This window comes from Pteronotus mesoamericanus, unplaced genomic scaffold (genome assembly GCF_021234165.1).
Source record: "Pteronotus mesoamericanus isolate MK-2021 breed Mesoamerican mustached bat unplaced genomic scaffold, CSHL_Meso_final contig_55, whole genome shotgun sequence".
In the NCBI taxonomy this organism is placed as follows: Eukaryota; Metazoa; Chordata; class Mammalia; order Chiroptera; family Mormoopidae; genus Pteronotus; species Pteronotus mesoamericanus.
In genome coordinates this window covers 698,598-720,109 of record NW_026555198.1, presented here as the reverse complement: position 1 = coordinate 720,109, position 21,512 = coordinate 698,598, and the positions used below count along the sequence as shown (strand labels likewise).

The following is a 21,512-nucleotide window of genomic DNA, read 5'->3' as shown; positions in this document are numbered from 1 at the left end:
ACTGCAGAAGCCTGGAGTTTAAAGGCAAGGTCAGAGCTGGAGAGCTAAAATGAACAATTTTGTCTGTTTGGGCAGCTGCAGATAAAGTTGATATGAACATTGATGTGTAGGTATTTTTATATCTTCTGAGATAAATGCCCTAGTGTATTTGCTGTGTTGTATGGCAAGTAAATGTTTGGTTTGTTAAAGAAATTACAAACTATTTTCCAGAATGACTAACATTTTAAATTTCCATCAGTAATGCAGGAGTAATCCAGTTTCTCTGCATCTTCAGCAGCATTGGTGTTGTCAGTGTTTTTTATTTTATCTCTTCTGTTATGTGAGTAGTGATATCTCACTTTGGTTTTACTTTTCATTTTCTTAGTGACTAATGAATGATATTGAATATCTTTTCATGTCTTTATTTGCCATCCACAACTCTTATTTTATGAAATAGCTGTTCATGTCTATTGCCCATTTTCTGTTGGATTTTTAAATTTTTTAAAATATATTTTATTGATTATGCTTACAGTTGTCCCAATTTTCCCCCTTTGTCCCTTCCACCTGATCCCCTCTTCTCTTCGGCACTCCCCGCCTTAGTTCATGTCCATGGGCCACACATATAAGTTCTTTGGCTTCTACATTTCCTATACTTGCTCTTAACACCCCCCTGCCTATTTTGTACCTACCAATTTGTGCTTCTTTTTTATTTATTTTTTCAAATGCATTTGTCTCTGCCTACCCCCCACCACTTTCCCTTGCCCCCTCCCACCTTCCCTCCCTCAGCTCTTCCCCTTTGTCTTTGTCCATGAGTCCTTGCTATATGTTCCTTGACTTTCCCCTTCCCTTCCTGTTCCCCGCCCCCCCTTCCCTCTTGTCTCTGTTGGTTTCTTTTCCTTTCAGTGTTGCTGGTCTTATTTTCCTTGCATCTTTGTATTGTTGGTTAGGTTCCACTTATAGGTGAGATTGTGCTTCTTAATACATGGACCTTTTCCCCATTCTCTCCCTTCCCCTTCCCAACTGATAAGTCCCCAAATGATCTTTATATGTATTATTCTGTTCCTGTTCTGCTTGTTTGCTTAGTTTGTTGTTTGGTCAATTATTGATAGTTGTGAATTTATTGCCATTTTAATGTTCATCATATTGATCTTCTTTTTCTTAAATAAGTCCCTTTAACATTTCATATAATAAGGGCTTGGTGATGATCAACTCCTTTAGCTTTACCTTCTCTGGGAAGCAGTTCATCTGCTCTTCCATTCTAAATGAGAGCTTTGCTGGATAGAGTAATCTAGGTTGTAGGTCCTTGCTTTTCATCACTTGGAATACTTCTTGCCAGTCCTTTCTAGGCTATCTTATGGGAACTCCTTTGTAGGTAGTCTCCTTTTCTCATGCTGCTTTTAAGATTCTCAGTCTCTCTCTCTCTGTTGTTTTTGTTTGTTTGTTTGTCAGATTCATGTCTGAATCTGTGGTACCCGATTTTTATGTGCTTCATGCGACCAGTCCCAGTAGTGTTTTGTTGTTTAGCCTTGGCACTCCAATAATACTTTCTCTTCTGCTTGGTGTGGTAGCTGCACTTGCTGCAGGTGGACTTCTGTATATGGTAGGCCTTTGAGCCAGCACAGGGTCACAGCCTTTGCGTCTTGTTGTAGTACTCACCAAACGAGGACATCCCATTCATCATCTTGCTTCTGCTGCTGAGACCAAAGAGCAAGATTCTCTCTTTATCTTTAACCATTGGCATTTTATTTTTTTTAAAGATTTTATTTTATTTTTATAGAGCGAGGGAAAGGGAGGGAGGCAGAGAGGAAAGGAAACATCAATGTGTGGTTGTCTCTTAGCATCCCCTACTAGGGACCTGGCCCGCAACCCAGGTATGTACCCTGACTGGAAATTGAACCAGCAACCCTCGTGACCCTTTGGTTCACAGGCCAGCACTCAATCCACTGAGCCACAACAGCCAGGGCTAACCTTGGGCATTTTTTTTAAAAGAATTTATTTATTTATTTTTAGGGAAAGGGAGAGAGAGAAATACCAATATTGGTTGCCTCTCATGTGCCCCCTAGTGGGGTTCTGATCTGCAACCCAGGCATGTGCCCCGACTGGGAATTGAACCAGCAACCCTTTGTTCACAGGCTGGTGCTCAATCCACTGAGTCACATCAGCCAGCCAGGGCTAACCTTTAGCATTTTAATTATGTTGTGTCTTGGTGTAGCCCTGTTTGGGTCCATCTTGTTTGGGACTCTCTGTGCTCCCTCATCTTGTATTTCTATTTCCTTCTCCACATTAGGGAAGTTTTCTGTTATTATTTTTTTCAAATAAGTTTCAATTTCTTGTTCTTTCTCTTCTCCTTCTGATACCCCTGTGATTTGGATGTTGCTACATTTCAAGACATTCCAAAGTTTCCTTGGCTTATCCTTGGCTGGTTGTTTGGGTTTTTTAAAATTCTTTTTTCTTCCTGCTATTCATCTGATTGAATGTTTTTTCCTTCCTTGTGTTCAAAAGTGTTGGTTTGATTCCTGACTTTATCCCCTCCACTGTTGATTACCTGTAGTTTTTTCTTTATTTCACTTAATGCAACTTTCATTTCTGCCTGGGTCTTTTTTTTAAAAATAAGATTTTTAAAAAAGATTTTATTTATTTATTTTTATAGAGGGGAAGGGAAGGAGAAAGAGAGGGAGAGAAACATCAATGCTGGTTGCATCTTGTGTGCCCCCTGCTGGGGACCCAGCCTGTAACCCAGGCATGTACTCTACACTGGGAATCGAACCTGTGACCATTTGGTTCACAGGCTGGCGCTCAATCCACAGAGCCATACTAGCAGGACTGCTTGGGTCTTTTTATGCTGTTGAAGTACCCAAAGAGTTACTGGAGCATCCTGATGACCAGTGTTTTGAACTGTGCATCTGATAGGTTGCTTATCTTGATTTTGGTTAGATCTTTTTCTGGAGTTTTGTTCTGTTCTTCCATTTGGGCCATATTTCTTTGTCTTCTCATTTTGACAGCCTCCTTGTGTTTGTTTCTGTGTATTAGGTAGAGCTGCTTTGACTCCCTGTCTTAGCAGCATGGACTATTGTAGAAAAACACACTTGTAAGTTGTATGGGGCAGAGTCTTAGGTAATTTCCAGGGCAGGGCAACCCACGTCACACCTATGTTTCTTTGTGTGGAGGAGGGCTCAGAGAGGGGACAATGCTGGTGTCTGGCCTGTGGAGTTTTGCTTAGGAGGAAGCTGTCTCCTGGCACTTGCTCTGTTGCCAATCACTTCACTTTATCCCCATATGCCACTGGTCCCCTTCCAGCTGTTGCCCTGGTGCCAGATCCCAGGGGAGGTGGGTCTGCATGAGTTCTAAGTCTGTTTCAGATCCTTTACAAAGTGTCTCTTGAGAATCCTGCAGTTTCTTCCACCAAACCAACCACCACTTGTTTTTACAGTCAGAAGTTATGGGGACTTATCTTCCTGGTGCTGGAACTCTGGGCTGGGTGGTCTGGTCTGGGGCTGGGGTCCATTGCTCCTGAGGTGTCCCTCATAATTTTTATCCACCACACATGGATGTGGGATCCCCGTTCCGTGTCTCTGCACCACTCTGCACCTCTTCACCTCTCCGTACATCTCCACACCTCTGCCCCTCCTACCAGTCTGGATGAGTGTAGTTTCTTTAAATCCTTGGTAGTTGGACTTCCACACAGCTTGATTTTTTGACAATTCTGGGTGATACTTGTTTTGTAGTCTAGTTATGTTTTTTGTTATAGTCGTGTGAAGAGGCAAGGCATGTTTACCTATGCCTCTATCTTGACTGGAAGTTCTGGATTGTTTACACTTTTCACTTTTGAGTTTTAAAATATATTCTGGATAGACCTTTATTAGATATGTGGTTTTCCATGTTTTCTCCCTGCCTGTGGCTTGCCTTTTCCTGCTCTTCAAAGAGGCTTTCACAAAGCAAAAGATCTTGATTTTCATGGGGACTGATTTATTATTTTTTTCAGGTACTTTGGATTGTGATTTTATTGTTATAAACATGTGTATTCTGAACTTGTCATTATTTCCCTGAGATAAATTTTTAAAGCAAACTTGAGGAAGGACTTTAAGCATGATTTAAATGGTATACATCATAAGAGGAAAGATTGCTATATTTAATTATATACAAAATTTAAAACTTCTGTATAGTAATTGTTAAGACATAAAAAAGTAAAAAAGTACTAACTAGGGAAAAATTTAAAAATATATATCAAAAAGTTAATACCCTTAATATCTAGAGAGCTTTTATAAATGAACAAGAATGAATTGCATTAGTACTCATTTGTTACATGATGTAGAAGACATAATTAAAAGTAGACTAAGTCAAGAATTCCAGCTAAGATGGGGGTGTAGGTAGATACACTTTACTTCCTCACACAACCAAAAGAAGGACAACAACAAATTTAAGAACAGAAAAACAAACACTACTGCCAGAACATTGAACTGTATGGAAGTCCAACAACCAAGGAGTTAAAGAAGAAACATTCATCCAGGTCAGTAGGAGGGGTGGAGACGGGCAGCCAGGACAGAGAGGATGCATGGCAAGGCAGTGGCTGGAGGACTGGGCAGGTGAGACAGGGGGCTGGCAGATGGGACAGCCCCATGTCTGTGTGCAGGTAAACTGGGAGGAGCAACTGAGGAGCGAGACAGACCATGCAACCCAGGGTTCCAGCTGGGGAAAATAAAGCCTCAGAAGCTTTGGCTGTCAAAACCTGTGGGGGGTTGTGGTGGCGGGAGAAACTCCTAGCCTCATAGGAGAGGTTGTTGTAGAGACCCACAGGATTCTAGAATGTACAGAAACCCACTCACCTGGGAATCAGCACCAGAAGGGCCCAGTTTGCTTGTGGGTAGTGAGGGAAGTAACTGAAAGTGGAGAAGAGCCCAGCAAGCAGTACTGTTCTCTCTCAGACCCCTCCCCTGCAGACAGTGCCACAATGCACCAATGTGGGTTGCCATGCCCTGGGGAATACCTAAGGCTCTGCACCTTTCAGCATAACAGCTGTACAGAGAAAAAGAAATACTGCCCAAATGAAAGAACAGATCAAAGATCCATAAAAAATACAACTAAGCAATGAAGAGAGAGTCAACCTCTCAGATGCACAGATCAAAACACTGGTAATCAGGATGCTCACAGAAATGGTTGAGTACAGTGAAAAAATAGAGGAAAAAGTGAAGGCTATGCAAAAGGAAATAAAGAGAAATATACAGGGAACCAGCAGTGAAGGGAAGGAAACTGGGACTCAAATCAACACTTTGGAGCAGAAATGAGAGATAAACATTCAACCAGAACAGGATGAATAAACAAGAATTCAGAAAAATGAGGAGAGGCTTACGAACCTCTGGGATAACTTTAAATATCCCAACATCCTAACCATAGGGGTGCCAGAAGGAGAAGAGGAAGAGCAAGAAATTGAAAACTTGTTTGAGAAAATAATGAAGGAGAACTTCCCCAGTCTGGCCAAGGAAATAGACTTCCAGAAAGTCCAGGAAGCTCACAGAGTCCCAAAGAAGCTGGACCCAAGGAAACTCACACCAAGGCACATCATAGTTACATTACCCAAGATTAAAGATAAGGAGAGAATCTTAAAAGCAGCAAGAGAAAAGGAGGCAATTACCTACAAAGGAGTTCCCGTAAGCCTGTCAGTTGATTTCTCAAAAGAAACCTTGCAGGCAAGAAGGGGCTGGCAAGAAGTATTCAAAGTCATGAAACGCAAAGACCTACATCCAAGATTATTCTATCCAGCAAAGCTATCATTTAGAATGGAAGGGCAGATAAAGTGCTTCCCAGAGAAGGTCAAGTTCAAGGAGCTCATCATGACCAACCCCTTATTATATGAAATGTTAAAGGGACTTATTTAAGAAAAAGAAGAAGATCAAAACTATGAACAGCAAAATAACAACAAACTCACAGCTATCAACAACTGAACCTAAAAAAAGAAAAAGCAAAAACAAACTTAGCAAACAACTAGAAAAGGAACAGAATTACAGAAATGGAGATTGCATGGAGGGTTATCAGCAAGGAGAGGGTGGGGGAGAATGGAGGAAAAGGTCAGGGAATAAGAAGCATAAATGGTAGGCACAAAATAAGTAGGGGGATGTTAAGAATAGTATAGGAAGTGAAGAAACCAAAGAATTTATATGTACAACCCATGGACCTGAACTAAGGGATGGGGGGATGCTGGTGGGAGGAGGGTGCAGGGCAGATGGGAATAAATGGGAGAAAAAAATGGGACAACTGTAATAGCATAATCAATAAAATATACTTAAAAAATTTAAAAAAAAGTAGGCTAAGCCAACTTCTGCTTCTATCTATGAAGGATTATGTGGTATGGATTTGTCCTCCCAATATAAACAATTAGAAAACTGGAAAAAGTATATATGCAATTACTCTTTCCAGGCATTGAGACAACAGGCAGTGTAGGACTTTGATCCCCAAAGAAAGGAAACATATGAGGAAGAACTCTATGTCACTCAGATTTTTTTTCTTGAAGCAAATTTAGTACTCTGATACCAGGAGGGGCAACTTAATTGGATGCTGCTTTGAAAAAAAATCTCTACAAGACATTTTTAGGAGTAATTGAGGAAATGTTAATACAAGCTGAAAGTTAAATGACATTAGTGAATTTTTGTTAATTTTCTAACTTGTGACAATAGATCTTCGGTTATGTTGAAAATGTTCTTAATTTTAGGAAAGGCATGCTGAAGTATTTGGAGTAAAGTGGTATGATGTCTGAAACTTTCTTTTTTTAAGATTTTATTTTATTTTTAGACTGAGGGAAAGGGAGAAAGATGGAGAAAAAGGTCAATGTGTGGTTGCCACTCGTGCGCCCTCTATTGGGGACCTGGCCCGCATCCCAGGTATGTACCCTGACTGGGAATGGAACTGGCTACCCTTTGGTTCACAGACCAGTGCTCACTCCACTGAGCCACTCCATCCAAGGCTGAAACTTATTTCATAATTTTTTTGATGTAGCCACTGCACCTATATATAATTCAATGCTTTTAGTGTATTCTCAGAATTGTACAACCATCATGAAATCAATTTGAGAACATTTTCTTCATAAGGGACCCCATAAAAGCCTCTTATACCCATATCTCCTCAACACCCACCCCAGAGCTAAGCAACTATTGTTCTACTTTCTGTATCTATGGGTTTGCCTCATCTGAACATTCCATATAAATAGAATCATATAATATATGTTATCTTTGTGACTGGCTTCTTTTGCTTAGCATATTTTCAATGTTCATCTGTGATGTAGCATGTAGCAGTATTTTATTCTTACAACTGAATAATATTCCATTGCAACATATTATTTATCCACTCATCAGGTGATGGAATTAAGGTTGTTTTCACTTTTGGGCTATTACAAATAATGCTGCTATGAATAATTGTGCACAAGTTCTTATTTGGACACATTTTCATTCCTTTTGGAGTGGAATCGCTAGGTCATAAAGCAAGTATGCTTAACATTTAGAGGCAGTGCAAAACTGCTTCCCATGGTGGCTGTCCTGTTTGACATTTCCACTAGCCATGTGGAAATGTCAGTGTGAGGGTTTCAATTTCTCCACATCCTCACAAACTCTAGTTATTATCTGACATTTTGATTATAGCTGTCTTAGTGGGCATGAAGTAGAATCTCATTGTGGTTTTGATTTGCTTTTCCCTGAAGGCTAATTATGTTGAACATCTTTTCTTGTGCTTATTAGCTATTTGTGTATCTTCATTGGAGAAATGTCTATTCAGATAATTTTTCCATTTTTAGTTATTTCACAGAAGAGGAAATAGTGTGGCCAATCAATATGAACAAATGCTCAACCTTATTAGTAATCACAAAACAGTTAACTTCATACCCACAAAAATAACAAAATTTTAAAAGTCTGAACCATCAAATGTTAATAATAACATGGAGCACTGGGAAATCACACCCTACTTGTGGAAATGTAAATTTGTATAATCATTTTGGAAAACAATGCTTTGGAATGTTCATTCATCTGAATGAGGTTAAGGACCAGTTGTAGTAGGAGTAACTGAACTCCTACTACAATGTAGGAGTTCAATGCAATGTGAAAGAAAAGATGGTAGATTGTGGTTAGAAAAATGTAATGTTTGATATCATGATTTAGGAGGCAGAGAAGCTTGTATGATGACAAAGTAGAAGATGTGACCTTGCAAATGTTTAACTAATGTGAAGGAGGAGTGTTCAAGGAAGATAACAGGGTGAGCCAGTCTGGCTCCAATCAGGACAGAAAAACCACAGAGGAATTTGAACAGGAAAAGTTTAACATAAAGAATTGTTAATGATAATGGGGTTGGACTAATAGAGATTAACTAGTAATAAGTAAAGGGAGCTCTAAAAGCATATAGAAATAACAGATGAATTATCTAAATTATCTAATAGCAGAAAATATAAAATAATATATAATAGCCACTCCCATAGAGCTGTGATACCCTGCCTCTCCACCCACAGCCTTATTAGAGAAGTTGCTGTGGTGCTCAGTCAGTGGATCTTGCTGGACATTGCCCTCTGAAGCTTGTTGAAAATATGCCTGCCTGACTGGGGTGCTGGTTCCTGTTACAGGGGAGGTGTGTTACCAAAGACACTTCACTAGAGAACCACTCAAGAGTGGTACCTGGGGAAGCTGCTACCCACTGTGCATTAAGGAAGCCAATGCCACAGAAGGTGAGCATCAGGAAGGCTGGGAGCTTGGCAGGAGCCTGTGGAGTGAGCACACAGGAAACAGGAAGCAAAAGCCCCTCTGCCTGCAATGTCTCTTCACCACTGTCAACTGATAAAACTTCATATCTTGCCAGCTGGCAAAGTAAAAATTATTTAAGGATTTCAGATCACAGAGCAGTCATATAGAGGGACCAAGGGGTAATACATTATTTACAGGTACAGGTAGTCAAGGAACTAAGTAGTTCTAATCTTGTTGTTCTTGTGGATATTGAGATGACTCCAGTGTTGGCAGAAACTGGGGTGGAGTGAAAAGTTAAAAATCAACTTATTTCTCCAACTGTGACCTTGGTTCACCTGTATCAGAATCAAGTAGGCCACTTTAATAATACAGATTTTTTTGTCCCATTGTGGATCTTTTGAACTAGGGTATTACATAATAAGACCCTTAAATCTTCTTAACAAATGCCCAGTAGATTTAAAATTTTAAAAAAGCAGTTATGAATATTTCAAATACATAAAAATGAAGAAAATAGTATAACAGGTTTCACTGTACCTAACAACCAGTTTTAAGAAACATTAACATTTACCTTATTTCTTGCAGATCTTCTTATTTTTAATAAAATGTTACCTATCTTGGCCCTCAAATTCTACTCATTCCTTTCTCTCTTCTACACCAGGTGATTATTTTTGTACATTGTTGTTTGGAAATCATTGCTTTAGGCAATGGAGAGCCTTTCAGGGTTATTGAGCAGGTATATTACACTATTAAGTGTTATTTGGGGAAAATCAACCAAGCTGCTCCGCCAGAGAGTTCATTAGGATGACGTGATGGAGGTGGGAAAGTCAGTTAAGGGACCGGTTCGGTGGTGCAGGGTGTATGATACTAAAGATCTAAAATAGAGTGAGAGACTTTTGCTTTTTTTCAGTCATGTTTTTGTGTGAATCCTGCTCTTCCTGTTGCTGTGACCTCCAGTCTTTCAATCTTCCTCCCTATTTCCCCAGTTGATCAGCTCCTTTCTTTTGTCACTGGCTTCCTTACCCAGCCAAGGTTTCAAGGTTAGTCCCACCCATATGCTTGCTAATGTCCCAGAATTCTTTGCTTTCTTGTCATTTGATCATACCAACTCTGACTTCTAATCTTTATACTAATGGAAATGTTTCTGCTGCCTTGAAGATGTGGCCTTGCCTTTCAGACTTGACTTTATTACTTAGAGTAATTTGCTATAGCCAGTGTCCTAAATGAGGCAGATATTCATCCAGATGACCTCAGTGGGCTCAGGCCTATATTGGACTAGGCTGAGTTCCTAAAATTATTTAGGGTTCTTCGGTATTCATCAGAATATGTAAGTGATACCTCAATAACACTGCCAAATTTGTTTGTCTGTAGAGTAAAATTTTGATGAGCAATTGTGAAAATTGTCCAAATGACATATAAAAATATGTTTAAGTCTGTCAGATTTGGGAATTTCACTTACCAACAAATGGATTTTGTTTTTATTTCCATTACTTAGACTTGGCCATAGATCAAAATTCAATTAAGCCTTTTGATTGATTATATCTATTTTGCTTATAAGTGTAATTACATAAAATCAAACATTTTGAGGTCAAATCTTTGTTATAGAACTACCGATAGATACAACAAGATGAATGAATCTACAAAAGATGATGTTGATTGAAAGAAGCCAGAGGAAAAAAAAAAGGTACGAAACTGTGTGCTTCCGTTTATGTTAGGTCATGGAAAATGCAAGCTAATCTATAGAGACTGAAAGCAGATTAGTGATTGTCTGGAATTTGGGGGGAAGGGAGGGAAGAAAGGGTTAAAAGGTCACAAGACCACTTTTGGGGGTGATGGATAGGTTTATCTGTGGATGGATTGTATTATCTGTGTGTGTGATTGTATCACAGGTGTATAATATGTTAAAATCCATTGAATTGTACATATTAGATATGTGTAGTTTATTATGTCAATTATACCTCAATAAAAGCATTAAAAATCATTAGCAAGAAAATGTTTTAAGCCATTAAAACAAATAAAAATTTCTTGTTATAATCAGGTAGTTGTCTATGCCAGAGAGAGCATATGAGTTTGTTCATTCATTCATTCAGCATTTTTAAACATCTGCCATGTACCAAGGACTCTCCTGGGAACAGTGTTAAAGAAGACAGACAAGACCCTTACTCTAGGGAGGTTACATTCTGGTAGAGGAGACAGATCAACAAGTAATAATAGTAAACTGTGTTGTTATGGCAGGAAAGAAGGGGAAGCTTTAAAAACATTTAGAAGAATTACCCAAGTTAATTATTTGGTAGTAGATACCTAAAGCTGTGTTGAATAGGATTCTGTGTCTACAGTGTGGTGATTGCAGGGGGTAGAGGGTAGGTGGAGATGGAAGAGGGTATAGGGAGGATAAATGGTAACAGAAAAAATAGAAGTGAAAAAATTTATAGCTTCTGTGACTTCCAGCCAAGATGGAGGCATAGGTACACACGATTCACCTCCTCATACAACCATAAGAAGTATCACAACTAATCTCCAAACAAAATACAGTCAGAACTGCCAGAAAATCAAATTGTATGGAAGTCTGACAAGCAAGGATTTAAAGAAATATTCATCCAGATGAGTAGGAGGGGCGGTGACAGGGAGCTGGGGCAGAGGGGATGTGGTGTGATGGCAGCAGTGAGGCAGCAGTGGAGGCGGCCAGCAGAACACACAGTCCCACATTCATGTGTGGCAGATAAAAACCAGGAGGAATACCTGGGGAGTGAGCCATCCTTGTCCCAGGCCAGAGTGTGCAGCCCAGAATTCTGGTGCCAAGAAAATAAAGCCTCATAAATTCTGGCTGTAAAAAACAGTGGGGGTTTGGGTGGTGGAAGAAACAGTCAGTGTCTCAGGAGAGTCTGTTTAAAGGGCCCACATGGTCTTAGAATGTGCACAATCCACCCACTCTGGGATCCACCGACACGCCAACAGCTAGAAGGGCACCAGTTGCATACAGGAAGTGGGGGAAGTGATTGGAAATAGGAGAAGAGCCGAGCAAGTGGCATTGTTCCCTCTCAGACCCCTCCCCCACATACAGCACCACAAAGTGGTGAAGCAGATTGCTCTCTCCTGGTGAATACCTATGGCTCTGCCCCTTACAATGTAACAGGTGTGCCAATATGGAGTCAAAGAAGGTTTACCCAATACACAGAAACAAACATAGGGAAATTGTCAAGTTGAGGAGACAAAGAAATATGGCCCAAATGAAAGAACAGAACAAAACCCCAGAAAAAGAACTAAGCAAAATGGAGCTAGCTAACCTATCAGATGCGGAGTTCAAAACACTGGTGATAAGGATACTCAGAGAACTCACTGAGTACAGCAAAAGCATAAGGGAAGAAATGAAGGCTACACTAAGTGAAATAAAGAAAAATCCACAGGGAACCAACAGTGAAAGGAAGGAAGCTGGGGTTCAAATAAACTATTTAGAACATAAGGAAGAAGTAAAAGTCAACCAGTACAGAATGAAGAAACAAGAATTCAAAAAAATGAGGAGAGAATAATAAGACTCTGGGACACCTCCAAACGTGCCAACATCTGAATCATAAGGATGCCAGAAGGAGAAGAGGAAGAACAAGAAATTGAAAACTTATTTGAAAAAATAATGAAAGAAAACTTCCCTAATTTGGTGAAGGAAATAGACATACAAGTCCAGGAAGCACAGAGAGTCCCAAACAAGTTGGACCCAAAGAGGACCACACCAAGACACATCATAATTAAAATGCCAAAGGTTAAAGATAAAGAGAATCTTAAAAACAGCAAGAGAAAAGCAGATAGTTACCTACAGGAGAGTTCCTATAAGATTGTCAGCAGATTTCTCTAAAGATACTTTGCAGGTAAGAAGGGACTGTCAAGAAGTGTTCAAAGTGATGAAAAGCAAAGACCTACAATCTAGAATACTCTACCCAGCAAAGCTATCATTTAGAATTGAAAGACAGATAAAGTGCTTCCCAGACAAGGTAAAGCTAAAGGAGTTCATCATCACCAAGCCCTTGTTATATGAAATGTTAAAGGGACTTATTTAAGAAAAAGAAGATGATCAAAACTATGAACATTAAAATGACAATAAATTCACTACTATCAACAACTGAATCTAAAGAAGCAAACACAACAACAAACTAAGCAAACAATCAGAACAGGAACAGAAGCATGCATATGGAGGTCATTTGGAGGGTTATTAGTGGGAAGAGGAGAGAGAGAATGGGGGAAAGATGTAAAGATTAAAAAGCATAAATAGTAGGTACAAAATAGACAGGGAAAGGTTGAGAATAGTACAGGAAATGGAGAAGCCAAAGGACTTGTATGTATGACCCATGGACAGGATCTAAGGAGGAGAATGCTGGAGAGAGATGAGTGCAGGGTGGAGGGTGATAAAGGGGGAAAAAATGGGACAACTGTAATAGCATAATCAATAAAATATACTTAAAAATAAACTTCAACTTCAACATCTGTAATTTTTTTTTAATTCTGAAGCTTAGGAAAAGCACATGGATGAGGATGGGTAGTGATGGTGAGTTCCATGTATTTGCCAATATGAGGAAGCTATACTGTTAAAGTTGGCCTTATTATAAATTTCCCTTTAGTGTGACTATTTCAACTGGTTTTGAAAATGTTCAAAAAAAGTAAATATCTGTGTTATGAACCAGTTTTTTTCCAGAGAAGCATTTTTAATGCGAAGTGTTTATTGTGGGAAAACATCAACCTTCCAGACTTTAAAATAGACAGAGGACAAGTGCTCTTTTGTTCTCAAAAGTTCTGTTTTCAAGTGTTTTTTACCCACTTATGTGACTGTGTATGAGCCTTTGCTAAGGGTATTGCAGCTGGATTGTGTAGTGGAATCAGGTCCAGAAAAAGAATTGCTAAAGAATGCAAGTAAACAGGATGTCAGATGTTATCCTTAGCCTATTTCCCTAAACATAGTTTTTTGGCTACAAAGTAAAATGCCATTCTTCTAGCTTCTGCTTATATACAGTGATAGCTGAAAGGAGGCACAATCTTTATTTGCTTGGCACTGTGTCACCATGCAACTCAACGTGTTTTGCAAGGAATAATCATGACACGCCATCTCTGTGAGACAGTATGAGGACATCCGGGCATTTTGTAGAAGAATTTTCTGAGCCTACCTTCTTTGAGCTATGTTGTGCTAGCATAGTTCCCCATGAGGCTCAGATCTGTCTGACCTAAGAGCCATTTGGCATCTTCCTCGAGACAGAAGCCAGATTTTCACTGGGGCTAAACTATTTATTGACAGCATTTTCCCAGACTGACCCAAGAGTGTCTCATTTCCAAGGTCCCCTGAAGTGCTGGCTCACCTCTGTTTTCCAAGAGCACTTGCTTCCTTCTTTCTCCTCCCTCCCCAGCATCCTCCTCACTTCCTTCCCTTACAGCTTCTCGCACTGTTGTGTGTGTGTGCATGCATTTCTTCTTCTTTTTTTTTTTAAAATTCTAATGAATTTGTTTTGCAGATTTTGAAAAAAACAAAACAAAACAGCGTTATCCAGGGTTTTTACATTCATTCTCTTTCCACATCTTTGAGCGTGATCTCTGTGGTTTTGAAATCCTATAATTTGAGTGGGTTCCACCATTGTCTAAGTAAAGTTGTTTTAAAGCTTTGCTCTGCAAGCACCAGAAGAGAGCTCATAAAAAGGAAGACAACAGCAGATGCAATCGCGGATGTGGCTTAGTCCTTGCAGCTGCCCCAGAGAGCTGTTTGGAGTGTACGAAGTCCTCAGTAATGAATCCAGAAGAGCAAATTGTGACATGGCTTATATCCTTGGGGGTTTTAGATTCCCCCAAAAAGACCATCTGTGATCCGGAGGAGTTCTTGAAATCTTCACTGAAAAATGGGGTAGTGCTGTGCAAACTGATCAACAGACTGAGGCCTGGCTCTGTAGAAAAGGTAAGGGACATTTGCAGTATCTTTGGGACTGCTTATCACTAGAGAGCAGCAATAATGCAACTCTTGAGCTTTTCTATTGCCCCCGTTTTGGGACTTTCCTACTTTAATTTCTTTCCAGGAGTTAGACATTCCTTCTTACTGTTTTTATAGTTTGAAAAAGTCTGGAAACAAAGGATTATCTTTTAGTAATTGGCCACCAAGTATTAGTATTATAAAACCTGTTACAACACTGATACCAGGGGCAAGGAGAACACCCATATAACAAGCTTGCTCTCTCATAGAGATAAGTGTTATACCTTCCTGTGTACCAAGGACATGTTTTGAACTTGGTGTACATATGAATCTGTGTAATAATGGGATGACTTATAACAGATGTTGATGGTGTTTAGTGACAGTTTCACTAAAATCAATGTAGATTTTCTTCTCAAATAAAATATCCATTGAAAGAAAGGCTATTTAGTGACTAGGAGAAATAATCCCAAATGTCGCATAGTTTTGTTAAAACAATAAAAACCAAACATATATTTCAAATGTAACATGTGTTCAAAGTGAAACTACCCTTATTCTCTTTCAAAAGTCCAAAATTTTTAATGTTGGAAATCCATGATCACAAAGATGGATAATTTCTAAAGCAGGCACTTTAAATCTGTTTAGAGGTAGTGTCCTACACCCATATTCTTAAGGTTAGCAGGCAGTGTGACTGTGAGTCCAGTTCTTTCACCTTCTGGAACAAGTTTGTATTTTTATTGAAAAAATTGATTTACTTATAATTTCTTAAACTTGAAAATCAATCAGAAAAGGGTGGTAAAGGTAGAGAATTGAGATCAAATGCAGAGAACAACAAAGGGGAAAATATACTTGAAAAAATTATCATGAAGAGGAAGGAACAAGGTAATAAGTTGAAAGCAAAACCAAGCTCAAAAAACTGTCTAGGTTTCTCTGATTTGCTATCACCACACTTAGGCAAAAAACATAAGAAAAAGTTTATAAGTAGAGATGGCTTGAGACTAAGGTTTGGTGACATTTGAAATAAAGACCAACGGTTTAGATTTTTGCATCACTTCCTTTAGTGGTTATTTCTCTTCCTGGACTGACAGCAATGTTCTTCCCTGCCTAAAAAAAAAAAAAAAAGCCTGCCTGTATAGTTGTTAGTGAATGGTGTGTATAGTACACTTGGCATGGGATTACAGACTCCAAGTGACATTTGACTATGTTTCTCTAGTACTGTCTGGAACCCCAAACAGAAGCTGACTGCATCAACAACATCAATGACTTCCTGAAAGGATGTGCAACCCTTCATGTGGAGGTAAGCCCACCCAGACTGCCGTCCTTGTTATCATCGGTTTCTCACTCTGCTAGTGAAGATGGTGTTGCTGTAAAAGTCCTAGGTCTATTTTCTCTGTTAAACAGAGGAAGCATTTTACGGAAAACATGGTTGAGATTGGTGACTCCAGTGGAGGCTTGCTAGTTTGGCTTTTCCAGAAACAGTTTTCAAAACAAAACAAAACCTAAAACATGGTATCTTTTAGATAGAGCATCCAAGCCCTGAAAGCAGGTTCCTTGTGATAGAACTTTTGCGGTGTGCTTCCCTACTAAGGGGAACGAAAAGTAGGCCAATGGCTGCTGCAGAAGTTCACTGTATTACCCTTGAGTTGGGAAGTGAGGAAAGTCTATTGTTACTTCTTCCCATTAACAACACTTTAGAACAGACACCTGCTGAGAGAACCTGGCCCTGAGGTAGAAATTGTATATTAAATTTATATTATGTTATTTTATATTATATGGATCCTTACTGTACATATAGGTTTACTGAAGCACAGTTGGTACCTTTGCCTGTGTGCAAAGTTATTTAACTTCTCTGTGACTCAGTATTTTTATCTGTAAAATAGATACAGTAATAGGTACCTAATGGGGTTGTTTTAAAGATCAAATGAAATACTGCATAATAATTTAAAACTAAGAACTCCAACCTTGAAAAACGTCTATGAGATAATGTATATAAAGTGCACGGCACCAGGGACATTAGAAGTGTAGACATACATTAGTACTATTATTTGAGGAAAAGTATTAATAGTAGTTAGAACATGGACTCTGACACTAGACTGTTTGGGTTCAACTCTTAGTTCTCTCTGACTAGTAGCTTTGTGATCTTTGACATATTACTGAACAATGCATCTATACCTCATTCTCCCCAGATGTAAAGTGGGAATAATAGCAGAACCTATCTCATAGGATTGGTGTGAGATTTCAATGAATACATGTTCATTGAAGAATTCCTGGCACATAGTATTCTCCAAGTGTTAGCTATTTTTATTAATAGTAGTACAATTAGCTTTGCCCCACATAAACATTGCTTGCTTTAGAATTTTTTGTAAACTAAGCCATAGCATCAGGCTGTGCTTGCCTCAGAATATTTTATTCCAGGTTTCCCTATTGCCCAGTTTTAGTTCTGTGTGTGTGTGTATGCACACACATGTGCATTTGGGCATGTGTATGTGTGCATGGGCATCTGTGTGTATAGCTTTTGAGGTAGGTAAGGCCCGAGACCACTCTATATCCCTAATAGAATGATGGCTGCTATGGAACAGATCATGGTATTTTCATTTTTATTTGTCAAATAAAAACATGGTGAAGTTGCCAAAGATTTCTGCACTCTGAAGCTGCCAGAAGGTATACTGAGCTGCTTTGCAGTTCTGAGAGTAGTAGATAATACAGAAACACCTCTTGGATTTGGCATTGCTGGAGAATTAGTCATTTTACAAAAGTGGATTTTTCTGATAACTAATGCTTACTTCTTTAAGCACTAATGTTTAAAATATTTTTATCCACTTTGAATAGAAGTATTTCTAAAAAGTATATCATAACTTTCATTTTTTAAATGAAGGCACTTGGAATATTTTTATCTCGTTTTGATAATTCAGACTGTCCTGAACATTATATGAATATTGTAATAAGGCAATGTTGGCATCATGGTTAAATACCATGATTCTTCTCTGATTTGACAGACTTGGGCCAGAGTCTTGCCTTAGTCAGTTACTGACTGTATGACTCTGGGAAGTCACTTGGCCTCTTTTTTGGTGGGGAAGGAGGTGTTGGGGTCTTACTGCCCACTTTGTCTTCTTCAAACTGCTCTTGGAAAACATGCATAGCTTCCTGACATAGAATCGGGCGGAATGGGTAATTGGTAGCTGCTAGAGTGCTAAAAGATAAAATAGACTGAAATTAACTTTGAATAGACTCCAGTGCTCCTAATAGTTACATCAGACAGATTCTGCCAGTACAATTGCTGTCTAGGTGGGAAGAGGATTCCTAGTGCTTCACAGTCTTCCTAGAATTTTCTCTCTAAATCAATTATTCATTTGGGGTTTTTTTTTTGGGGGGGTCTCTATTATGAACCAGGTACTGTCCTGTGCACTGGAAATAGAGTGATGAGCAAGATAGTTATTTGGTCTTTTTAAGCTCTAGTTTCTTCATGTGTATAATGCCAGCATTAATATCTATCGCATAGAACTGTTTTAATTATCCAATGAGAAAATACATCTAAGGCACTTAATATATCACTGTACAAAAGGCACACATAATAACTGCTTAATATTACTATTGTTACTAGGCAGTATTGTATGCAAAATTATGCCTTTAAGGGATATATAAGAGCCATATTGAGGCACTCCTAGAACACCAAGGGAAGTCTAATAAGATAAATATGTGAGACTGAGAGCTGAGCAAGTGTGTACCCACCAACCAAGTATACTGACCATTCAGTCTCAAGATCCTAGATAGCTAAGAGACAGGCCTAGATATAAATCTTTGCAAAATTTTAAATATTAACTTATTTTTATTATATTTTATTGATTATGCTATTACAGTTGTCCCAATTTTCCCCCTTTGCCCCCCTCCACCCAGCACCCCCTACTCCCTCAGGCAATCCCCCCACCATTGTTCATGTCCATGGGTCATGTGTATAAGTTCTTTGGCTATTCCATTTCCTGTATGGTACTGTACATTCCCATGGCTATTCTGTAACTACCTATTTGAACTTATTAATCCCCTGACCTCTTCACCTATTCCTCCACATTCCCCTCCCATCTGGCAAGCATCAAAATGTTCTCCATATCTATGATTCCCTGTTCTTCTTGTTTCCTTAGTTTGTTTTTTAGATTCAATTGTTGATAGATTTGTCTTTATTGTCATTTTAATTTTCATAGTTTTGATCTTTTTCTTTCAGTCTATGGGATAATGCTCCAACCAACTGAGCCACACCAGCCTAATCTTCTTTTTCTTAAATAAGTCCCTTTAACAGTTCATATAATAATGGTTTGGTGATGAGGAATTTATTTTTTTCTCAACTGGGAAGCTCTTTATCTGCCTTTTGATTCTAAAAGATATCTTGGCTGGGTAGAGCAATTGTGGCTGTAGGTCCCTGCTTTTCATGACTTTGAATATTTCTTGCCAATCCCTTCTAGCCTGAAAAACTTCTTTTGAGAAACCCACTGACAGTCTTAGGGGAACTCCCCTGTAGGTAACTAACTTCTTTTCTCTTGCTGCTTTTAACATTCTCTCTTTATCTTTAACCTTTGGCATTTTAATTATGATGTGTCTTGGAGTGGGCCTCTTTTTATCCATATTGTTTGAGACTCTCTGTGTTTCCTGGACTTGCATGTCTATTTCCTTTACCAAATTAAGGAGGTTTTCTTTCACTATTTTTCAAATAGATTTTCAATTTCTTGCTCTTTCTCTTCTCCTTCTGGCATCACTATGATGCAAGTGTTGGAGTGCTTGAAGTTGTCCCATAGGCTGCTTACACTATTCTTGTTTTTTTGGATTCTTTTTCCTTCTTGTTGTTTTAATACTTTATTTCATGCTTCCTTATGTTCCAAAATCAGTGATTTGATTCTCAGCCTTATCCACTCTACTGTTGTTTCCCTGTAAATTTTTCTTTATTTCAATTAGTGTATCCTTTGTTTCTAACTGGGTCTTTTTTATGCTACTGAGGTCCTCACTAAGTTGCTTGAGCATACTTATAACCAGCTTTTTGAACTCTGCATATCATAGATTATTAATATCCATTTTCTTTAGTTATTTTTCTGGAGTTCTGAGCTGTTTTTTTCACTTGGGGCATGTATCTTTGTCTCCTCATTTTGACAGCCTCCCTGTGCTTGTTTCTATGTATTAGGTAGAGCTCTTTGACTCTGGGTCTTGGTAGTGTGGCCTAATGTACTTCAGTGTTAAGGACAGCCTCCCCTATCTCTGAAGCTGAATACTCGAGGTGTATCCTTCGTGTGGGCTGAGTCCTCTATCCTCTTGTAGTTGAGCCTTGATTGCTGCTGGCAGGTCAATGGGAGGGATTTACCCAGGCCAGTCAAGTTGCTAGGACTGGTTGTGACCACTGACCACCAACCTCCACCCTCTGTGGAGGATGAGCTGTGCAGGGGCAAGGTGGTGGTGTTCTTAGGTGGTCCGTTGCTGTCCACTTGGTATCCAGGCTCTGGGGTGTCTCAGGTGGTGTAGGCCAAGGTCAGCCACCTCCTGCGTTCTTCCCAGGGCCACCCTGCATGAGCTATAAGGCAATTTGAGATCGCTGCTACTTGTGCTGCACTTGGAGATTCCCAGGCCAAGCCAAGCTGTGAAGCTAGGCTGGCTGCTTCTAGTCCTGGGCCTGGGGCCACTTAACAAGAGGTGCAGGGGCTGAGGACTTAACTGAGGCTGGCTATTGCTTGTTTGAGAGGATTCAGGAAGTTGTGAATCATGAACAAAGACCAGCCATTCATATGGAAAAGTCACTGTAAACAGTTTGGGTGGACCCATAAGTTGGGTGAGATAGAGTCTTAGGGGATCTCCAGGGTGGGGCAAACTGTGTTAGCCAGATTGATGGAGTCTCAGATATGGCACCAGCCTGCTGGCTCTGTGGCTCTGTTCAGAGAGGGCTCAGAAAAGGGACAGTGGTCTTTGTCCACCTTTCTTTCTGGGAGAAAGCTACCCCCCAGTTCTTGCCTTGATGCCAGACCCTTCAGTTCCTCCTAGTATGCCACTGGTGCCTTTCAAGCTGCTATATCAGTGCTGGAGTTCAGAGGGAGTGAGTTTGAATAAGTCTGTGTGTATGTTCTTTAAGGGGAACTGTTTGGGACTCCAGAAGTTTCTCCCACTGACTTAGTCCCTGCTGGCTTTTGTAGCCAGAAGTTATAGGGACTTATTTTCCTGGCCCTGGGACCCTAGGCTGGGAGGCTTGATGTGGGGCAGGGACTCCTCACTCCTGAGATATCCCTCCCAAATTTTTATCCCCCACACATGGATGTGGGACCAGACTGTTCTGCCTCTTCACCTTTCCTACCAGTCTGGAAGGCTGTTGTTTCTTTAATTCTGTAGTTGTCAGACTTCCATTCAACTCAATTTCTGATGGTTCTGAGTGATGTCTTTCTTTATTTTAGTTGTAATTTTTATGTGGTTGTGTGAGGATGTGAGCTGTGTTTACCTATACCACCATCTTGACCAAAAATCTAATATATTAACTTATTTTTAAATGAACATATTTGACAAACAACATTGTGTAAATTTAAGGTGTACTATGTGTTACTTTGATACATTTATATATTGTAATGTGATTGCCCACATGAGATAATCATAGTACAATATTGTTGTCTATATTTATTCTACTGTGCATTAATTAGATCACTATGGCTTACTTACTACTCATTGCAAGTTTTTACCCTTAAGCAACATCAATTTTTATTCCCCCATTCCATTCCCTGATAACCACCATTTTTTCTGGTTTTTTTCAAGTTTGACTTTTTTAAGATTGCACATATAAGTGATATCATACCCTACCTGTCTTACTCTGACTTATCTCACTTAGAATAATGTGCTCAAGGGCCATCTATGTTGTTGCAGATGGCAGGACATACTCC

General features: G+C 39.4%; 1 protein-coding gene across 1 annotated transcript in view; it reads left to right on the top strand.

The window, feature by feature from the left end:
* The first annotated feature begins 14,430 nt into the window (after positions 1-14,430).
* Positions 14,431-21,512, top strand: part of ARHGEF6 (Rac/Cdc42 guanine nucleotide exchange factor 6) — a 172,971-nt gene continuing 165,889 nt past the window's right edge. Inside the window, exons 1-2 of the mRNA XM_054579556.1 lie at positions 14,431-14,610; positions 15,833-15,916. Of these exons, the coding sequence (XP_054435531.1) occupies positions 14,446-14,610; positions 15,833-15,916 (249 nt within the window). The 5' untranslated portion in view covers positions 14,431-14,445. The remainder of the gene's footprint in view (positions 14,611-15,832; positions 15,917-21,512) is intronic.